Here is a 17,429-nt window from a genome sequence, read left to right as displayed (position 1 = left end):
GTGCTTCTGTCCCCAAAACCCAAACTGGAACAATAAAAGAAAACCAAAATCATACTTTTAAGATTAAATGTTCATCTTTTCCTGTAAGGTTATCAGGGAAACTGGGACTGCGGCCTATGATGGATTCACTAGTATAGACAACGTATAACACTCAGGAAACTGGGTTTTCTGGAAATCACAACAGTTTTACAACAGATTCATTCCCTATTGTTTCAGCCACCTTTCCTAGTACACAAAATTTCACATTGGTCCTATGTTAAAGGAAAAGATCCTCAGATTTTGCAGTCATCTACCACAGCTGATCACCAACTCAACAATAAGCACTGTTTACATCTGTAATAATGGCATATACATGTATTCATTAAAAAATTAACCTTATACTGAATACTACAAAAGTCCAGTGAGTATTTAAGTCCTTATTGCACACTATAAGCAAGAACACTGAAGGCGCTGAGTCAAGAACACAAAGGTACCGATGCACAATTTAACAACTTGATCAAATATCAGAAGTTCTGTTTCAAGCAGTTTCTTACCAGAAGACACAACTGCTGCCTCATCTTGGTCATGATTCTCATGCCACTGCATTGTTCGGTAGTAACTGAGCATGACTTCCCAGAGGGCTTTGCAGAGATCAGCAAGGCACGGAATGTAGCTGTCTGATGTGATGTGCTACAGAAAAACAAAATAACAATGTGAAACTTAACAATTGCATTCATTTTTTTCCAGAGCCAAAACAAACCATACAAAACCTTCCATATTCATACAGCACCTTCCATATTCATACAGCACCTTCCATATTCATACAGCTAAGGTGCTTGACATATCAGTTTCCTTTTCAAAAGGAAATACTTGAGAGCTGACAAGTGCCTGATTTTAGTCAGCTAATAAAATGCTGTCTAAAAGTGCAGATTTATTTGTTAGTGCTCTTTTTTTTTCCCAATTGGCCCATATATTAACCACCTCTTACATTTATGAAATAGCAAGGTAAATACAGAAGTAAAGCCATACAGTTTAATGGTCAGCACATCTCCCCATCAAAGAGGGATGCAGCCACCCCTGTGACAATGCAGTCACTACATCAGTTCAATGATGCAGATACTTATACCTCACTAGCACACAGAAGCCATCCTGGCTGATGCCCCATTTAATTTAATGCAGTATAAAGAAGTGTAGTTTAGAAACAAACACACAAACTTAAATGGCAGCTTGTCCTACTTACCTGATCCACCCTTACTTGTGAATTAAGATATCCATTAGGTGAAGAGTATCAATTTCATCAGAGATAGACATGCAGTAGAAATATTTAAGATGAGATTGTCAGGTAAAGGGATGAATTTGAGAAGGGGTATTGCTGAGTAAAGAAAAGACTGTAAAATACATCGCTTATCTGAGTGGCAATGGTAAGTCAACCTTGTCTCACTTGCTGTGAAGGACAGTCTCACAGCTTATAAACAAGGGCAAAGTCCAGCTGCACAAATGTGATTTCAATTATTATTATTATTATTATTATTTAAGGGATCTCAGAGAAGTCTGAAAACTAGCACCTCAAACTCACACTGCTGTAGAAAACAGTTCATGTATTCCAGCTGCCACTTTGGTGTCCACAGTTGACTTCCACAAGGTTACTTAGCTTCTACCGTGTGGGTACTGCATGCTAACCCAAAAATGTATATCCAAGATGATATAAAAGCTTTGGCATGACAGTTACAACAAAACTCTTCAAAAACAGTAACACCTTCTGCAACACTGATGTCAGCATAATCACCAAAATAGTCAATCATGGCTTCCGTAAAGAGCAAACCCTTAATCAAAGCAATCAATTCCCTCTGAATTGCACCCTCATCCACTGATGTAACTTGTAGCTTTCTAAACAGAGTGGCCTTCCTGAGGAATGAATTGCAACAAAACCTTGATAAGCTTCAGTATTACGTTTTCTTGGATAATAAATATTAGACTGGACAGATTTCTCCACAAATGTAGATACATCACTCCCATCCCTCCTATTTTTCACCTTTCAGGTAAAAAAAGTTAAATAAATAAATCATATATTTTTACTTTCTATTTAATCATGTTCTCTTGCTTTCTAAGCTTAAATAATCCTGACAGTAGCACACAACACCCAGTCTGCATTCTCCTACACTCTTCTTAGCATTAACAGCTGTCACTAGCAAAAGTATCTAGAGGCCTCATATTAATCATTATGCCTTTTCAGTTTGCTTGGGTTTTTTTAAAATTAATTATTCTCCTGGTCCTGTTCCCTATCAAACCAGAGCTGCCTCAGGGATATCAATAAGGCATTCCAGACACACCAACAAAAAAAAAAAAAAAGAAGCCAAGTTCTTGGTGCATGAAAAAGTAAAAATTGAGATTACTACCTTTTTCTAAAACACCCTTTAACTGGAGATTTGATATACGTTGCTGACTGCATTATGGAGACATTTTAATCTCAGATACTGTAAGACCTTTGCTAACAATGGAACCAAGTAGGGTAATAAGTTTATAATTTACACAAGTTGCCCTGCCATTTCAACAGCTGTTTCAGTAATTTTCTCTGCCAACTCATCAGAAAATGTTACTCTTACTGCGTTTCAGCGCTTTTAGTAGCTATGAAATCTAACCTTCGGTTGTGCAGATCACTATACCCAAAGGTATATTGTCTTTCAGGTGCCCAGGAAGAAAGGATCACTTACTAAATACCAAGAGAATTCCATTCACACTAAGGAAATAAACAACTGAATTTCTTTGAACCTACACTAAAATAAAGAAAAGCAAAACTTGAAGATGAAGCAGCTGAACTCTCCCCTACTCCAGTAGTATTCAAAAGGAGAAAGAATGTAAGAGTTAAAGTATGGCATATCACTAGGAAAAGAAACTCTCAGCAAGGAAATAGTGACTCAGAATGCACAGGCACATAACTTACAGAAATCGCTAAGAATTACCGAAAACATTATTCTTCTAAAAACCTCCACATTATTATAAAATGCAGTAACTGACTTCCAGAAAATAAACAAAAAAAAACCCATTAAAACGAAGGAAAAAACCTCACTACAATCTCCCACTATCCAAGTAAAATGGAAATGAGCCACATTATTTCATTGACAAATACTATTAGAAAGTACAAAACATAGAAAATATAAAACGCTTGTTTGCATCCTATGATGTACTTCTTTACATTTATTTAGATGGTGTGTACACTAACTCCAAAGTGCTAAAATTTAGTGCAATCAAAATCAGTGAATAAACAATCTCTTAATTAGCCTATGAATTGCATTAAAAAACTATAGTAGCTGCATGGGTCTTTTAATAACCGAGTCCCTACTTACATAAGGTACAATTACAACAGTGGGAAAATTCAAATTAAAGTATACATATGTTCAAGAATTACATACTGTACAGAGGTCTTTGTACTGCAACTTCTGAAACTTGGTGTCTGTGTTTCCTGCGCACAGCTCCACATATCCAAGGACTACTTGAAACACCGTGTTGTGGATGGCTTGAGTGAAGTGCATATGTAACTGGTCCATTGCTGTCTGAAAGAGAAGGAGTAACATAAAATCAAATAGTAAAATTCAATTTGTCACATGCCATAGTCTTTTAATGTAAGTCTTCTTCAGTACTGAACACAGTTAGATTGTAAGCACGGCCTCCAATCTTTGTTTCAAAAATACCTAACTTAGGACTTGGCAATATTACAACATGGTAACATAAAAGAGTTCAGTTATTACCAGTAAAATCTATTTCTCCTGCCATCCTCCATCTATAACACACCGATTTTTTGACATTAATATATGCTAGTGATAATTTTACATGTATATAGTATATTTAATTATAGAACTTATTCACTCATTTACTTTCTCAGCTGTTGATATGTTGATTGTGTTGAATGTGTCAAAAAGAAATTAGTTGAGATCAGTGCTATTTTTCCCACCTGAAACACTTCCAACTAAAATACTTCTTTTGCAATTAATAAAACTAAAACCACAATTACAAAATGTTCAATCCATCCACTTGCCAAACTGAGTTCTTCCTTGAATAATATCAAGTAGGATTAAGAGTAGGCAGGCTCAATGCACCAATAAATTTCTTACAAAACTCCTCTTTGCAATAAAAAGAAAATATGCAAGTTAACAAAACTTTTTTCAGGAATAAAAAAAACAGTGTATGTACTAAACACTAAACACAGATGAGTAGATAACATACAAGTTTTGCCATACTCCTCCCAAGTTTCAGGTCACGCTGTTTCCCTGATCCTTTGTTAATAAACTCTACATAATATTAGTCCATTTCAGACACTGAATTTTCTCACTGTTTCAAGACATGATAATAATCAGTACATAAGGTACATAAGAACTGATAAAAAATTATTTAATATGCTAGAAGAAAGTTATCAGATCCTGAAGATTTGAAAGTGGTTGGTTCTGCTACTTGCTAGTAGACATTCTTAGCTACTCACAAGAGCTGAGAACTCAATTACCTCCATAAGAAATTAACAAACAATTCTGCTTCAATCCTATTGCAAATAACCAATCTTCTGCAGTTAGTCCTAACTTGGATTAGGTAAAGAAAACAGAATGAGAAATGAAAATATGAAAAGTACTGAAGACAATGAAGGTTCTTGTCATTTTGTTTAATGAGGAGGAGTCAAAATCTGAGACATCTCAATAATGAGGCAACCAAATTCTTTCCAGGAAAAGTTCAAAATACACACTTTAATAGTAATAAAAAACCTGTCAAAAACGAGTCACTCTATGATGAAAACAGAGCAGGCAAAACCATGCAGTAATAAATAACACTTTTGTTTTGTTCAGAGCCCTCATTCCTCTCCAATAAAAAGTCTGCCTTTCTCAACATATCGTGCACTAGGCTTCTCAGCAGCTAATGCATTTTATCTACTTCTTTCAGTAAATAAAGAAATTGCGTAAAATGCATTAACAAAGGAAAAGTCTAATTAATCTTCTCTCCTGATTTTAATTCAGTCTTTAGGCACTCCACTAATTCTGCACATTGGCAAAGTAGGGGAAGAGAAATCTGTTTCTGTTCTGTTGGAGAGATAACACTGTTATTAGAGTCAAAAAAATGGAAAAAATGACCTGACTTTGCTAGAAAGGTTCTAATTAGAAAGAAACAAAAATCAAACAAAAATTTTAAAAAACAAACCTAAAAAAAGCATCCTAATGTCAGCCATGCTTCTGAATACTGGAAAACAAGATTTTAAAAAAACCCCAAAATTAAAAAGAAACCAACCCAAGCATAATAAAGAACGAATGGGGTTTCTGTCCTGTCTTCATCAGGGAACAGGCACTTTGACGCAATCTTCAGCGACTAAAGCTTTCTGGAGGAATCTCTTCTCTAAGCAATACGTCATTGCTGTACTGGCACCACCACGTTTAGCCTCACTGTATTCTTAACACCAATCACAGACGAAAAGATACCTCCAGGACTCTCTTCTCTCCTTACCCTCCTTGACATCACAGGAGCTTGGTACTAGCTCTCACAAAAAAAAAATCACAATAATAATAGTAATTTTAAAATATCTCCTCACATCTTCATTCCTGTCGCATTAGAGTACAATATAAAATGGGAACACACATGTACAAAGTACAGGTTGTGCACAATTCAATAATAAGGATCTAGGTATGAAACACAGTACTCACATGCCCAAATACAATTAATAATGCAAATAGCATTATAAATAGAGCTCAAATATGGAACTGTTACAGCTGTACCATGTTCAAAGAGCTACATGTTACAGTAATACGCAGTTTACCTTTAGCAATTACTGTTAAATTATATAAGCATTATAAAAGTCTTTGTATACTCAGCAAGACTCCTTACCAACAGGAAAATAAATTTACAACACGGCACTCAAAACTTCACGCTGTTACACCAATGTTCTTTGTGACTTACTCAGAAGATGAGTACTAACCTGTGTTTTCCCAAGCAGCCTGTAAGCCTGCTTTTTTTTTTTATAATGACTGATATCAAAGTTCTTGCAAATTTTGGAGAGTGCTACGTCCAATTGTTCCTAGAAATGAAGGAAAAAGTGCATTAAACACTTAATAAAAACAGGCCAAGTAATACATTACTTAAACAATAGCAAGTGAGAAAAAGATGCATATTTAAACAATCTAATAATTATGCTTGTACAATAGCCAAGACTGGACTATTTTGAGGTGCTCAAATGTTATCTCTTGCAGCCTCCAGTACTTCAGTCTGAAATTTCTGTCAGCCAAACAGCTCCACAATTTCCAAGAACAAGCACAGCAAAAAGTACACCAGTTTATTTTCAGAAGTTCCAGCACCACAGAGCTGGGATTTCTAACTCGGTCTATTCCCACTCCTACAAAAAACACAGATCTGGGCGGCAGGCGGGGGGGGGGAAATGAATGAAAACACTCCACAGGTGTTTCAGCTCAAGCTCTTCAATTACAGACTTCTTAAACCTCTGACCGCCATCAATTAAATGGAATTAATGCTGTCACACTTAAAAGTTCATTGTGAAATAAGTCATTTATGAAATACTATACCAGCACAATGACCAGCACCAGAAGAGAAGAAAGCATATACACACACACAATTACTAGTTCTGCCACCAGAGCTGTGTCTGAGCATAACTGAACAGCTCTGCAATAAATGAAGTTCACCTATTATGTGCACGGAATGAAAAAAAAAAACCTTAAACAGGATCATGCTTCCAAGAATTTGACCGTGTACCTTAATAAACATAATTCCCGCATAGACACTGAAATATATTCAGAGATATTTTAGTTATTTTCAATCAACAATGCAAGAAAAGCAAACAGGAATAAATAACATACAGTAACATACACAGCTAGCAGGTATTTTCTCTCCTTGGTACTCCTTAGTCACTAAGACTCTCCTTAGTCACTAAAGCCATTTCAATTCTTATTATTTAAGAATCTTGCAATGTAGTCTTGCTCTTGCAAGTAGAAACAACAGGCAATGGTTGTTTAGTCCTTATGTACTTTTGCTTACTCTACTGGAAAATTTTCATTAATTACTCCATTAGCCACAAAATATTTATGGATTTTAATCCTAGAGATTTCGTGGGGGTTTTCTGTTGCTTTTGTGTTTGGGGGTGTGTGTTTTATTTTGTTGGGTTTTCTTAAGCAGATCAATATTTTCTCTAAGCACAAAAGAGGAGAGAATACGATCAAATACTGCATTTTTTCTTAAGCAAAATGGTAAAAGGACAATTAACCCAAAGATTCTGAACTTCTTTAAGGAGTTATGCAGCAATTTGAATTTCAGCCATATACTGATGTATATTTTTTTTTCCTTCTCTTATTTCATGCAGAACAGCTGTACAAAGAGACAAACAGGGATATCAAACTGCTCATGAAGAGAGCTCTCAAATACAGAGCATATTAATCTTACCAGCTACATGTTTCAATGGTTCCTTTCACTATAGTCACCTTGTATTTCATTCGTAACATAGTATAAAAGTAAGGTCAATGTTAAAAATGTTGAAATTACAGGAAGAAATTGAAAAAATATAAAAGAATGGACATAAGCAGAGGCACTCACCTATTCAGAAGACTCATTATTAAAATATTAAATAGCAGAATATGATTCTATATTATTGACAGCGTGCATTTCACAGGAACATTCTATGAACCCCAGGATGACTTACATCCTCCCATATAGACATAATTCCAGTAGAAGATACGATACTTCCACTAGAGGGAAATAAGGTATTTCTATAAACTCAGAAAGAAATAAAAATCTTGAATATGATTATTTGGGTAGCTGTGAATTGCTATCACCAACCAACACAGCACATTTTACCAGGTTTTAGTACAGACAATTTATTCTGCAAAGCTGTTGCTGAAGGAAGTAAAGATGGATGTCTCCTTTTAAGCAACTTCAATGTTTGCTGACAAGGAGTAAACGGTGCATACATGAAAGCAATAGGAATGAAAGCTGAGTGATCTTTAAAAAAAAAAAAAATTCAATGACTGAGCTATGTGGGAGTAAGAAGAAAACTGCCATTTCATTAGGTCTTTTGAACCAGCCATGCTCTGAATAGTGTGTGAGTGTGTGTGTGTGTGTGTGTGTATGTATATCTGTGAAAGATAAAAGAACAAAGAAGAGCTTTGCAAGAAAGCGAAACTACAAAAGCACAAATGAAGGAAATTTAACAAAATTCTAATTGTACAGGGAATTCAATAACGAGGTACAATAACACATGCACTAATCTGACCTTCTAAAGAACATGTAACCAGAGGCATGGAGAGCTGCTGGGCTAGCTAATTCAATTTTCTGCTATTACATATATATTATCCATATCTACATTACTACACTTCTTACAAAAAGCTTGCCAAGTTCCAGCTCAAAATTACCTACTAACGAAGTTAACTGAATTCCTATTGTTCAAGAACTCTTTTTTGCCAGCAGTTCTCAGCAAGACATTTACCACTTTATACTCATTTGCTTTTGCAATACTATCTACCAACTTAAACTCATCTTCTGTCTTAGTGGCATCTTTCCCAGCTATTCAAGTTTTACCTCTTCTGACTTAGCACCAGCCCTATTCAGCAGTTTCCAGTTTGCTGACCTTGAAAATTTCCAGTGAAACTGGATCTCTTGTCTAGCTTCTACAGACTTATTGCCATGCTGCTACTTTACTTTTCACAACTATTTAGTAGTCTAAAGAATTCACAGCAGTTCATGGACTGAAAACCACTGTGCATCTTCACCACAGAGGGAGCATACCTTTGCTCCAGTGCTTCAAATGTTATGTGCCTAATTTATTTATAAAGTGGGCACAATTATTGAGCTGGGCTCTTAAGTTTGATAGTATATTATAGAGCATTTCAGTTGACCGCAGCACAAAAGGCTACATGAATAGTAATGACTATAGCATTCCAAAGACAGTATTTGAAAGAAATTCGCACATTCTGTAATTGTCAATAACATCACATTAGAAAGCTCTAGTACCTAGAGTTTAAATGCTAACGTATACTAACCATCAATATATTCTTACCTCTATTTGTTCCAAGGTGTCTTGCAGTTTTGAATTCAACTCACTGTTAATGAAAGTAAAAAGGTTTAAAATAAAGCTACTGATTATAGTAGCATTTCACAACAATTTTCTTGTTCCCAAAAAATATATTTGCCTGCTACCGAGCCACAATACAGTAATTTATCATAAATCATTAACCTGCTGTTACTGTGTCAAACTAGCATCACCACACTGATGTTACTACTGAAAGGCACTTACTGCAGGCATTTGCATGCATTCCTAAGACTTCAAATTCCCAACACCTCAAGTATTTGTTGCAGCAGCACATTATCCTAGGTTTACAATGCAACAGTTTTCAGAGGGCCCAGACAAGACCCCATCCTGCTAGGATTTAGCCAAGCATCCAGTGAGATTCCCAAATCCCAAGAAACTCACGTTCTAAAGGATTTGGCACTCTGGTCTACAGCAGAACATAACCAGAAAGGTCAGGGCTATCAAGTGTTTGCAAACTATGGTATAGTAACTTTTACTTGTTGCTCTGGAACCCCTTACAGAAACACTATAGGAAAAAGTCAGCATTCTGACAGAGTTCAATGTCAGAATTTTAACCACAAATTTAAAATTCTTATTAAAAATAACAGAAAATCTAATAAATCTAATAATCTTTTTAGTGGATGAAACATCAAAATTTACTTCATTTTACTCCATTATTGTCATATCTCTTATAACTTTGAACTTAATGTTTACCTAATTCTTTTTGTTTGTTTGTTTTCTAAAAAGCAATGGAAACATCAAATCTTTCTAAGCTAGGACTGCAAATATTCGAATTAGTTCCAGTTCTGAAAGCAATTTCTCCATGACAGCACTTGCTAACTTCACTGCCAAGAAACAGGGTAAGTTACCCATCACAAGCCTTCTTGCTGCAGGTAAATTAATCCAGAATATAAACTTGCTTAGTAAAAAATCAGCTTAGGTATCTCCAGGGTGCAGGTTGTAGCACAGTTATAATTCAGTATCAGTTGAAACTGCCAACATAGTATAAGAGTTACAAAACAACGACATAGTCCAAACATAGATTATGTAGTGTTATGACTGTGAAGACCGATTAGTAGTGGTACAGGAAGGGGGAAAATACTGATGCTTATGCTTTTATAAATGCCTCAATTTTACTTTTGTAAGCAGAAAATTAAATTTCAATCAAAGCTGCTTTAGAGAATAAGAATTAATGATCACTGTTTTATGACATTTACAAATGAAAGCAGCTGAAATCTGCACAACATCACCTTACCTTATACAACTGTAGTGTTTGAAAGTGCTGGCAGCTTGCTGGCATTCCAAGCACAGCTGAATAGCTCCCGGATAGTCCTCTTCCTTAGGATAAAATGCAATGGAAAGCTACTTTGGGTTTTGAAGCAAACACTGTCACACCCATTTTGCTTGCATGCTTAAGTAGAAATACTGAGAACAAAATATTTTGCCTCTTACATCTATGTATATTAAAATTAAAGGAAATGAGTGAAGCCCTACTGCAGAAATTAATGTGCAAGCAGTTTAGAATTAGAAACAGTCAACATGTTAGCAACATCTGAAAACGCTACGTACTATATTACCTTATGCAAATTACTTTGTTTTGTTTACTTCTGCATTCACACAAAACATATCAGAAAATTTTATTACAGAACAAACATTCCAGTTAACATTCAACCCTTTGTTAATACAATGCGATCTGTTCATGAGCAAGGGAAAAAGTAAATTCAGGCACTGGCAGCCTGTCGCTATCGTTCACAAAACCTACAAAGAGACAACAGAGACACTCCAACATTAGGCCCAAATAAACACTATTTAATTTGGCACTTTCTATAGATAATTAAAAATTAATTTAAAGACAACTGGCTCGCGCAAGGACCCAGGACAAAAAGAACATACTTTAGAAAAAAAATATGGAAATACTTTCCTAATTTATAAGAAAAATATTCAATAGGCAGACAGATCAATCAGAAACTACTTGAAGATGCCAGGACAAAACCAGAACAAAACCAAAAATGTAAAACCCCAGGATCTTCCCAACAAAACATGGGCAGTACCCCGGGTGTAACTACTTATACTGGGTTTGTGCGGCAAGGTTTTGTTAACAGGAGGGCTACAGTTCCTGAAGGACTGCACCCCATGGAAGGGACCCACACTGGAGCAGTTTGTGAAGAACTACATTCCATGGAAGGACTCATGTTGGAGAAGTTCATGGAGGACTGTCTTTTTGGGAGGGACCTTACGCTGGAGCAAGGAAAGAGTTTTCCCCTGAGGGGGAAGGAGCAGCAAAGACAACATGCAATGATCACAACTCCCATTCACCATCCCTCTGCGCTGCTCAGGAGGAAGAGGTAGAGCAGACCAGGAGTGAAGTTAAGACTGGGAAGAAGGGAGGGTGTGAGGAAGGTGTTTTCAAGATCTGATTTTATTTCTCATTATCCTACTCTGATTTGATTGGTAATAAATTAAACTCATTTTTCCCCAAGTCGAGTCTGTTTTGCCCGCGATGGTAACTGATGAGTGATCTCCCTGTCCTTATCTCAACCCATGAGCCTTTCGTTATATTTTCTCTCCCTTGTCCAGCTGAGGAGGGGAGAGATAGAGCAGCTTTGGTGAGCACCTGGCACCCAGCCAGGGTCAACCCACCACACCACCATTTCTGTATTCTGTTAGATATGATGCCAGAAAGGCTCTTGGAGGAAGAAAAACCCTCTTTAAAAGGTAAGAGCTTCCCTTTTTTTCCCTAATTACATCTTTTATACTATGTGCTCCAGTGAGGTCAAATGCAAAGCTGTTACTGGAATTTCAAAGTCATTGATTGAAGTGTAAAAATGCAAGGGCAATTTATAATTAGCTATTATGAAGTAGTTTCTGAAATTAAATTGGTTTTACCAGCAGCATTCTAATGCAGATCAAGTTTAGCTAAAAACACGAAAAACCCCACACACATTATCCATTAGATGAAAACAGACCAGTACATCGGTCTAAAATGATTGCTGCCTTTACAGCTCTTTGCATCTTTCTCCACTGGAAACCTAGTACTTGCTCCACTAAGTCTAACAGAGCTTGCATAACATATATTATTAATATATCCCAAATGCAGCTCACCCCTGTACGTTATTATAGCTTCATGTCTGGCCTTTTAATTGGGAACTGTCTAAATGTTCCTCTGTGAATAGTCCTAATGTATATTCCAGCTTCTTGAAGTAAAGATAATAAACTGTCCAACACTGAGGATATCTCATTGGAAGCAGACACCAAGCACAATTCTAAAACTGCACTTAGCCAGAAAGGGCAGTTCCAGCTCTTAATGTTTAAAAGTCATTGGCAAATTATGATAATTGGGCATTGGGGTCTGTGTGTGGATCCAACACCCACACCTCTGTCTCAAGGCAACTTCTACCAGTAGTCAACAAAAAGCTGATTCCTGTACAACAAAATACAGCATAGATATGAAAAGCTAATCATTGAACAGGGCTTACTGGGCAGAAGGCAATGTTTATGCACCCTGTAAATTAATACATTCTTGCTTGGTAAAGTATAAGAAAGTGTGCTGAGACAAGGTGTATTACCCAAGATGGAATTAAACTCAAAGAATCTTAAGAGATAATTTGATATGAAGTTCTCCCCACAAAATTTTTAAAAATAATAAGATATAATTTCACTACACACACACCCCCATAGCCTGTTTTCAAGTGGAAATAAAGAAGGAACAAAATTATGATGACTCACAAAAGTAGACTTAGAATAGCTTCAAAGTATCATCATCTGTCAGGAACTTACCTCCAACATCTCACTCAAACGCACATCAGTTCTTTGCTAAAAATAATAATAAAAAAACAGTGATAACTACACAGAAATGAAGAAAAATATTTTTCCATTTAATAAAACCAACTGTACATACCAGTGTTTTTATTGTTCTCAGAGACTTTAGCAGTCCAATAAGTAACTGTCGTTTCCTTTGATTTGCGAGAAGCCCCAAACTAGTTTGTGTGAAGCCTTCCTTTGCTATATTCAAGTGTCTGCAAAAGTTAACAATTAATTTAATCTTCAACGATATGTAAAATAAAACTTATTTCTAATACATTCTAGCATGTCCATCAAAATACATGCTAGAAAGTAAGATTTTAAGCATTGTTAGGGAAACCCAGAAATTGAGATGATAACCAAAAGACTATGAAGAAGGTACATTTTTCCTTCTGCAGAACTTCTCTGTGAATCAGTGGTGTCTTTCAAAAGGTTCCTGTTTTAGAGAGAACTCCCAATTGAAAAAGTGAGAGATGCAAGAGAGAAAGCAGCTGATATTTGCCTCAGTGTCTTTAACTACTATTGTTAATTCCATACAGCACAGAAATATCATCAGCAAGCAAACGTTCTAGGTTTATAGATTTATTCTTAAATACTTTCCCCCTCATTTCAATGTCTGCCATTACTTAAGCAAGATACCTTCTTCCATTTGTGCAGATAACAGCTGCTAACTGAAGGCCAGTCTGCAATGATGTAACACGTTCCAGTTCCTGCAGAGAGACAACAGCTTAAGCAAAGATACAAGTTAAAGTTGTGCTACACACCAGCGAAGACTAGTGATTAGTAGGATTTTCTTAAGATATTATAATGGCTTTGTAGAGCTACTTTATATATTATTTGTTTCATCATTTTATACATGCTAAGCACTGGAATGTAATATTAATATAAACTTTCTTTTAAAATCCAATTCTCTTCTGAAGAAAGACACTTGAAAGGCATTTTCACTGCAGTGGGATCCCCTATATTTATATAATATATATTTAGCCTAAGAATCTCTGTACCATTAATGCACAGTAGAATAAGCCAAGCTCCAGGGACAGAAGCACGGGGTTTAATTTGTATTAATATGCCAGAAAGCAGCAAAACAAAGCAAACAAAAAAATCACGTTTCACACAGCATGTTCTTGTTTAGTAGCACTTGAGTTCTACAAATTTAATAGATGTCACTTCATAATGAATGTTAATTTTATCCTGTTGAATTTCAGCTGAAAACTCTTCAGCACAGGTGACCTGAATTTAGCTTGATTCTGACTTTGTGAAGTGCCTAGCATAATCTCAACTATTTAAAAAAAATAATTTTTTAAATATACCAATTAGGATTTCTTTTGTTAGGAAAAGCACTGCTGTTCCTGAGAGTGAACTCTCTCCCTGTGCTAAAGAAAGCCTCTCTTTTTAAATACTGCTCATCATTTCAAAGCGTATCAAGTGCTTTCCATGGGGAGAAGGGAGACTTTCACTTTGAAAACTAATCTAATTCTAAAGATATGACAAGCAAAAACAAGTTTAAAGTTTGTTTTGAAGTTTAAAATAATCTCCTGGTCAGTCTCCAAAGATACAAGTAATTCCGACAAATCACTGAGCTGCATCTTTCACCAAAACCAGTTCCCTCTTTATGTTAGCAACATTGCTTTTGGGAAAATGACAACTTCGTTACTGATATGCATAATATCTTAAGAAACCAAAATCAAAGATTACTTTCCTCAGTGTCTACTTCTCACTAAAACCACTTTGCAAGTGTCAGAGCTATTCAAAAGTCCATTGTTCCCTTTTTCATGAGGAAACACATACAATAAGGAGCAACCCCATTCCAGTCCTGCCTCTTGCAAAGACTCTGTAAAACCCCTCCTTTGAACGTGACTGGATGGAGAGACATGGGAAGAGAGTGCAGCCTAATGGTCCCCAGTGAGGCAATCTTCCATCCCGCACTTAAGGCTGAATACATGTTTTCCTCTACTCAAAGCCGCTTGTTCCTACAGCATTTTTGCTTCTTCTCATTACCTGTTGGACACTGAACTGGAGCTGCCATTACCAAGCATCTGCAGTACATCAGGAGATTCATTTCATGAGTCAGTGGGTAAGTGAGTCCTATGATGCCCACCAGAAATCTCTGATAAGTCTACTGACAAGAATAACTCTGTGCTAGCCTGTGTCCATAAGTAACACTGAAGGATTATTGACTTAACCATGCAAACATGCCTTTGAGAAATGTTTTTTAAAGATTCTTACTAATTCTTTTAAAGATTCTTACAGTGGATTTTTAACTGTCCCTTCAGAACATCGAAAGGAACTTCTTGGCATAAAACACACGCACCTCACTAAGCTGTTGCTGAGATAGGAATTACACAGAAAAATGCAAGCAGCACATTCTCCACAGTAGTAGTATGCATTGAGAGAGAGTTTCCAAAGTAAAGCTGCTGGATTTGGAAAAAGCAACACTTGCTCAAAAACATCAATTCTGAACATGTACAACAGCAAAATTATAACAGAAGAATTTGGTACCATACAATTACCCTTTCTGCCCCCCTCTACACTTAGGAGTCTTACGAGGTCCTGACCACTGTAGCACTTACCCAGCCTTCTTCTGCAACAGCCTCACACCTGACTCCTTTAATTAAAACTGAAATAATATTACTCTTACAACTTTTTTCTTCCACAAGCTACTGAAGCAAGCAGCGTGATGCAAGCAATGCTCAACCCTTCTTTGTTCTCCAAACAGCAGCACTTCTCCTTCTACCCAGCAAAATGTCAGAGCACAGATGGGACACTCTCAAGGTCACTAAGGCTGGATGTGTGGGCCACGAGTGCAAGCAAGCAGAAGAGGAAGTTATGCTCTCTGCATGAAAGAGGAAAATAATTCCAGGTCCATGACATCTACTGTGGGTTAACACCCAGGAGGTTCAAGTCCCAGCCTGCAACAATAGCGCAGGGTAATACTCAAACTACTTTGGTAACAATACCAAGTTTTCACTTTGTAGAGTTCTCATTGCCATTTCCTGGAAAGAGCAGATAAAATCAGGCAGAGCTCATCAAATGTATAGGGGCACTACTAGAAATAAATAGGTAGGAAAAAAACCCCCCATCTTCTCTTTCAACAATCATTATGACAGCTGTTCCAACTATGTTTTGGGAGCAAGGAGAGAAGCCCTGCCAATATTCTACTGCAAGCTGCTAAAGCAGTTTTGCCCTGTTTTGCTCTTGGAGATCTCTGACATGCTGAGGCTCAATTTCCAGCTTGGTCTTTTCTCAAATGCCTTCTTCTCATGAGTGCCTGAGATTAGTGGCAGTTTTCTGACTAAGTGCTTTGAAGAAAGGTCATTACCTTTCTCTCTTATGGAAAAAGACCTGAAATGATTCCTAAACACGGACACTAGAGAAGCTCCTGATGAAGGCCATTAGAGGTATTAGTCAAACCTGTGAATTCATCTTTTCAGAGATCCTTCTTTAAAATGGTCATATGCAAAAACCTTTATTGTCCCAAGGACCTCTTCCTCAACATGCCCTTGGTTCTTTTCACTCTACAGATACAGGTTTAGCATGCACAGACAGTGAGTTCCAACCAAGCACCAGCATCTCCACCAACAAATTACCAGATTTAATCCTCACTGAAAGAAGAGCAGCATTACAACAGCACAAAATGGAGTGGTTTACTATTAAAAAGTGACTGTTGGTTGTCTTACCTGAACATATGCAGGCTGTTTTTCAAGAATCAAGTCTGCAACTTTCTTGGACACCTTAAAAAGAAGAATGTTACATGTGATACGAAGCAATCCCAATTAAGTAGGCCATACCTATACTAAAGATCTACAAGTTTGTGATCCTGTATCATTTAGTTCTGTACTTTTCAAATTTATTAATAAAGATGCCACAAGAAGATTAAAAAAAACCCCTAAGAATTACAATCAGCTTTCCTTAGGAGCAAGATAAGAAAAATGTTTACAGGTCCATCTAGGAATTAGTGGGCATTTTTAAATTAATCCCTCACCTCTCCGCTTGTTAAGCGATATGCTAGAACAGAAAACAGAAATAATATGGGACACTACAACTGTTTATATTCTGCTTATGCTACTGCTCGAGTACAAATTTAATCATGTACTACTGAGATCTAAGAAAGCCATAAGGACAGCTACCTTTCAGATAGATAATGCATCAAAGAAAATCTGCGTCAAAATGAACACTCACTCTGCACATTATACCCTTTCTTTAGCACACAGAACATGCATATTTTAAAATTTTCTCCATTGTTCCACAGTGAGTAGAATGCTACTGAGACTGCTCTCCGTCTTGAATTTAAAAATAGGCATTGCTACTTGATCAAAATAAAATTCAATAGTAAGTTGTGTAAATGCAAGCTTGAGAACAGTGTGTTTTGTTTTGTTTTTCAGCAGGGACTACAAATATTTAAGAAGAAACAGTTTCAAATGTGACAGAGAAATTATTGGTATTGCTTTATATTCTTCTTGGGGAACAATACTCCCAGAAATGGAAATGAAATAAAATAAAACTGGCTATGACAGTAAGCCAGCCCACAATGCACTACTGGGAATGAGAGATGCAGAGGTTTTTATGTATTTGACTGCTCAGTCAAACATAGCCCACAGCTGAGATCCTC

General features: G+C 36.5%; 1 protein-coding gene across 1 annotated transcript in view; it reads right to left on the bottom strand.

The window, feature by feature from the left end:
* Positions 1–533: 533 nt before the first annotated feature.
* Positions 534–17,429, bottom strand: part of CCDC132 (coiled-coil domain containing 132) — a gene marked incomplete at both ends in the record, with an annotated part of 29,010 nt that continues 12,114 nt past the window's right edge. The window contains 10 exons of the mRNA XM_010194343.1: positions 534–669; positions 1,638–1,783; positions 3,386–3,530; positions 5,927–6,025; positions 9,008–9,050; positions 10,275–10,357; positions 12,797–12,832; positions 12,918–13,035; positions 13,460–13,530; positions 16,498–16,551. Of these exons, the coding sequence (XP_010192645.1) occupies positions 534–669; positions 1,638–1,783; positions 3,386–3,530; positions 5,927–6,025; positions 9,008–9,050; positions 10,275–10,357; positions 12,797–12,832; positions 12,918–13,035; positions 13,460–13,530; positions 16,498–16,551 (931 nt within the window). The remainder of the gene's footprint in view (positions 670–1,637; positions 1,784–3,385; positions 3,531–5,926; positions 6,026–9,007; positions 9,051–10,274; positions 10,358–12,796; positions 12,833–12,917; positions 13,036–13,459; positions 13,531–16,497; positions 16,552–17,429) is intronic.

This window comes from Mesitornis unicolor, unplaced genomic scaffold (genome assembly GCF_000695765.1).
Source record: "Mesitornis unicolor isolate BGI_N332 unplaced genomic scaffold, ASM69576v1 scaffold11691, whole genome shotgun sequence".
Classification (NCBI taxonomy): Eukaryota; Metazoa; Chordata; class Aves; order Mesitornithiformes; family Mesitornithidae; genus Mesitornis; species Mesitornis unicolor.
The sequence above is the reverse complement of the archived record's forward strand: the minus strand, read 5'-3'. Positions and strand labels throughout refer to the sequence as shown.